At 45.4% G+C, this 4,992-nt stretch overlaps 1 protein-coding gene across 1 annotated transcript; it reads left to right on the top strand.

The window, feature by feature from the left end:
- Window positions 1–282: 282 nt before the first annotated feature.
- Window positions 283–4,298, top strand: CYP26A1 (cytochrome P450 family 26 subfamily A member 1). The gene is made up of 7 exons (XM_020964143.1): window positions 283–612; window positions 851–1,075; window positions 1,248–1,538; window positions 1,649–1,810; window positions 2,518–2,652; window positions 3,252–3,404; window positions 3,600–4,298. Exons 1-7 carry the CDS (start codon window positions 424–426, stop codon window positions 3,939–3,941), a joined length of 1,497 nt encoding a protein of 498 aa, XP_020819802.1. The 5' UTR covers window positions 283–423; the 3' UTR covers window positions 3,942–4,298.
- The last annotated feature ends 694 nt before the right edge of the window (window positions 4,299–4,992 follow it).

Below are 4,992 nucleotides of genomic sequence, written 5' to 3'. Positions count from 1 at the left end.
CAGGGCTTCTAGTCATACAGAGAGACCTGCAGCTGACCTGGAACCTGGGGCATTTTTTCTTTTACTGCCCAGCCCTCCCTCAAACCTAGTCGCGGGCGTTTGCTGTTGCTCCCAGGCTCTACATCTATTGTCTTGGAAGATCTTAACACCTTATCCTAGGGAGATGGGCGGCTCCTTGGCTCTTCAGGGCAGCCAAAGAGGCGCAGCCAGGGAAGCCACCGCCTCTGTGCAGAACAAACAGTTAAAGATTTTGGGCAGCGCCTTGTGGGGGGAGGAGCCAGGGCCCCAATCCACAATTAAAGATGAACTTTGAGTGAACTAATTTATCTGACCAAGAATAAGCATATAAAGGAGAAGCATATAAAGCCCGCGACGGCGCTCAAACCACGCTGCTTCGCAGACGCAGGTAGAGACACCGCACCGATGGGTTTCTCCGCCCTGCTAGCGAGCGCGTTGTGCACCTTCGTGCTGCCGCTGCTGCTCTTTCTGGCTGCGGTCAAGCTCTGGAACCTGTACTGTTTGAACACCCGGGACCGCAGCTGCAGCCTCCCGTTGCCTCCAGGGACTATGGGGCTGCCCTTCTTCGGAGAGACGCTGCAGATGGTATTGCAGGTAAGGTTCAAACCGGGACACTTGCTCTTCCCTTGGCTCCGCGAGCAGTCAGGCAGGCGCTCTGATAGCCGCCGGCCTTTTCTCTCCCTTCCCGACCCCGTCGGGACTCCCTGCTCAGCGTTGAGGAAGCCTGGTTGACTTCTGTTGCTCAGGGGCCACAGAGCTACCTCGAGATGCTGCCTTTACGGGCGAAGTCGTCCCGGGGTTTACATCGCTTCTCTACTCTTTTTCTTCGCAGCGGAGAAAGTTTTTGGAGATGAAGCGCAGAAAGTACGGCTACATATATAAGACTCATCTCTTCGGGCGGCCCACGGTGCGAGTCATGGGAGCGGACAACGTAAGGCAGATACTTCTGGGGGAGCACCGTCTTGTGTCTGTGCACTGGCCCGCCTCTGTCCGGACCATCCTGGGCTCTGGCTGCCTCTCCAGCCTCCACGATTCTTTGCACAAGAAGCGCAAAAAGGTAAGGCACGATCCCGGCGTGGCCCCCGGGAATCTCCTGTCCTCAGCCCCGGAGGTTCGCACACAGGACACAGGGACCCTGGGGTTGCTTGGCTAGAGTAGAGGGGAAGGTGGTCCCGGGAAGATGGGAAGGGTGGGCTCCGGAGCTGATTGAGCTGCCTTCCGTCCTGCAGTTGATCATGCAGGCATTCAATCGGGAAGCGTTGCAGTGCTACGTGCCGATAATAGCTGAAGAAATAAGAAATACTTTGAGAAGGTGGCTCCAATGCGGCAACCGCGGCCTCCTGGTCTACCCCGAGGTGAAGCGCCTCATGTTCCGAATCGCCATGCGCATCTTGCTGGGCTGCGAGTCGGACAGCGCGACCAGCGGGGACAGCGAGAGAGAATTAGTGGAAGCTTTTGAGGAGATGATCCGTAACCTGTTTTCCCTGCCCATCGATATGCCCTTCAGCGGACTTTACCGGGTAAGGGCCACGCGTGGGCGCCGTGGAGCTGGACAAGGGCCGGCAGAGCAAGGGGCTGTTCCAGTCTCAATGGTGAGTCCGACTGAGTCCCGTTGCCTCTTTCTGCACAGGGCGTGAAGGCGAGGAACCTCATCCACGCGCGCATCGAAGAGAACATTCGTGCCAAGCTGGGAAGACAACGGGAGCCCGAGGCCGGGGCTTGCCGTGTCAAAGACGCTTTGCAGCTGCTTATAGAGCACACGCAGGAGAATGGCGAGAGGCTAGATATGCAGGTGGGTAGCCGCTGGGATACCTAGAGAAGAGCTGGAAAGGGGGTAGACCCAGAGGTCCTTCCCCTCCTCCTCCTCCAGGCAGAGGCACTGCGAACTTTTACTTTACTTTAGCTCAGGCAAAAGGGCTTGCTTATGGCTTTCATAGCTCGGGCTGCATCATTAAAGCCACCATGCTGGGGGGAACCTGTGTATTTGGAGGTGGCAGCCTTGGTTGAAATTGGCCACATTTCAGCCATAATCTACCCCCTAAATCCCCAAGGAACAGCCAGCGAATCAAGCAGAACGTTTTACAGAAGGGAGCAGCCCTCGAGCAAAGACAATTGAATTCAGCCTCAGGGAAGTTTTCCCAGCATTTTTTTTTAAAGGAAAGTTTACCTTTGTAATAGTCCTGGGGAAAGTGATTGCTGCCTTGGGTGATATGAGAAACTCAGCATTTAGAGGTCTCTAATGTTAAAGGTATCTGGATCACAAACCCTGCTTTGGCTGAAAACAATAGGCATCTATCTGTCTTTGGAATTCACGGTTAAAAAAAAAACTTGGGAAACCAGTATAAACATGTGGTTGTAGCCCCGCGAAGTTGACTCCTTCCCTTTTCCCCTGCTCTCCACTAAGTCCAGTTTCCCTCCCCTTCCCGAACCCTCCATTCATCTTAGTTTTTTTCTGTCCGTACTTGCCTAAGATGCTTGTTCTCCTGAATCCTGCCACAGGAACTAAAGCAGTCTTCAACTGAACTTCTCTTTGGAGGGCATGAGACTACATCGAGTGCTGCCACATCTCTGATCACTTATCTAGGACTCCATCACCATGTCCTTCAGAAAGTGAGAGAAGAACTGAAGAGTAAGGTAAGGTGTGTGTTTCTGTCAGTGGCCAATTTCATGCTCTTTTCTCCACTCACCTAATAGACTTAGCATGGGAAAGAGAGCTGACCAGTTTTGCATAAAACGGGGAGACACAGCCTTTCTATTATAGAACTCTGTAAGTGGAGTTTATGTATTGGGAACCTAATGCTTAAACAAAACTGTCACCCAGCTTTGATATATATATATATATATTTTTTTTTTAAAGAAATCACCTTCTTGGGTTTGTAAAATTTTCTTAGTAATATAAAACTTTTATCAAACTCAGGAAGGGGGAATAACATGGCAGTTTTAGCCACCCTAGCATTCATTCCCTGAATTTGAATGGTAAATTGGTATTGTATGTTTCTGCTCCAGCCTCACTTCCTTAGCACATCAGCTGACTGCTGACTTTTCCTTGCACAAGGCTATAAATTACATATATTCATATGTGTATATTTATTACACATATATAGGTTTGATGTGTGGTATACATAAAATATCTATGTATCGCTATAAGATTCCACTTCACCAATGTTCTGTTGATTTTTACTGTATCCTGATTTTAATGGATTAATATTCACCCCTTTATTGCTTTTTGATAGGGTTTACTTTGCAAAAGCAGCCCAGATGAAAAACTGGACATAGACATTTTGGAGCAACTGAAGTATATAGGATGTGTTATTAAGGAAACCCTCAGGCTGAATCCTCCTGTTCCAGGGGGCTTTCGTATTGCCCTCAAGACTTTTGAGTTAAATGTAAGTTGTGTTTTTTTTTCTCTCCCTCCCCATCTGCCCTTAAACCCCCTCATTGAGTTAAATTCTTTTATGATTCAAATGGACCTGAATGTCTGTCTTGTATATCACAACTTGCTTGGAAGAGGCTTATTTTCATAACTTGCCCTAAAATTGAAATGGGCTATCATTTTATTGTTGCTTCATCTTCTTCCACAGGGATACCAGATTCCCAAAGGTTGGAATGTTATCTACAGTATCTGTGATACCCATGATGTTGCAGACATTTTCACCAACAAGGAAGAGTTTAACCCTGACCGATTTCTGTTGCCTTATCCAGAAGATTCTTCCAGATTCAGTTTCATTCCATTTGGAGGGGGGCTCCGCACCTGTGTAGGCAAAGAGTTCGCCAAAGTTCTTCTCAAGATATTTACAGTGGAGCTGGTCAGGCACTGTGATTGGCAACTTTTAAATGGACCTCCTACCATGAAAACTGGTCCCACTGTGTACCCAGTGGACAATCTCCCTACAAAATTTATGCATTTCAAAGGTGAAATTTAGTTAGTGCAAACTCTAGAGAACTTAGGAATTAATTGAAGTAGACATAAAGCTTTTTATAGTGTCCTCTGTTGATTTTAATATTGTATTTAATTTGTAAATATATGTTATATAGTTATTTATAATGCCTTTGATCCTAAATACCATCCTAAATACCAAAAAACCTAAATGTAATTTTAAATACCATGGCTGCATTTTAAGAGTACTAAAATAATGGATTTGTATGATTCCTGACTAAGGTAACTTTCTGAAAGTGGCAGGTTTTTTAATTATTTAAAAATCTTATTGGATAGCTTATCAAGTGAATATTTGTGAGCTTATGTTTTGTGTTCTTGTGTCATTAAACCATATTTCAAAGTGTGTACATGTTTATTTTTGTCATTGTTAAATGTGTTTTCTGTGAAAAATGTGATTCTATGTGTGTGTGAGAGATTGAGAAATAGTAAAAAATAAATAAATAAATTGTATTTTATTCTAGAAACAATTCTGTTGTCCATAATTACTTTTGCAGTAATGGCTCCCCCAAATGGGATTTTTATTACTTCTAAATAAGTACCATTTCAGATTCAGCAGAGAAAGACCAAATTGAAAACTGAAAACCCTTTGAAATTAATTGCTATAACTCATAATCTAAGTAATTTGAGCTAGTGCTGCAATGTTGATTTCACAAGTAGAATAGATAATATTCTCCAGTAAAGCAGATCTGCCAGAAATACATTTTTTTGAAGTTGAGGTTCTAGTCCATTAGAAATCTACATTTCAAGTTAAGAGCAGCCCATTGCATTGGCAATGAATGAGACTAAAAGTCATCACCTTTACTCAGAAATGGTCTGTGGCAATAGCTCTGGGCAAGCTTAATCTTAGGGTTAGATAAGAGGTGAGATTTCAGTTTTTCTTCATTCACAAGAAGGCAAGATGGTCGATTTACAGAACTGACAGATAAAGTTTGTATTTGTCCCAGGCAGTCGGATGCATGCATGACATGACTGATAAAATGGCCCAGTCATGACCCTCTGAACCTTGGCTAACCTTAGCAAAAGTTCTGGTCGGTCAC

This window comes from Phascolarctos cinereus, unplaced genomic scaffold (genome assembly GCF_003287225.1).
Source record: "Phascolarctos cinereus isolate Bilbo 61053 unplaced genomic scaffold, phaCin_HiC Scaffold_3;HRSCAF=262, whole genome shotgun sequence".
NCBI classification, from domain to species: Eukaryota; Metazoa; Chordata; class Mammalia; order Diprotodontia; family Phascolarctidae; genus Phascolarctos; species Phascolarctos cinereus.
This window is presented reverse-complemented; position numbering and strand designations above follow the sequence as displayed.

Excerpts from the sequence above, each read along its gene's own strand:
- CYP26A1 (XM_020964143.1), top strand. The coding sequence starts at position 424 with ATGGGTTTCTCCGCCCTGCTAGCGAGCGCGTTGTGCACCTTCGTGCTG. Across the intron at positions 1,811-2,517 it reads GCGAGAGGCTAGATATGCAG|GAACTAAAGCAGTCTTCAAC; the intron begins GTGGGTAGCCGC and ends ATCCTGCCACAG. Across the intron at positions 3,405-3,599 it reads TCAAGACTTTTGAGTTAAAT|GGATACCAGATTCCCAAAGG; the intron begins GTAAGTTGTGTT and ends CTTCTTCCACAG.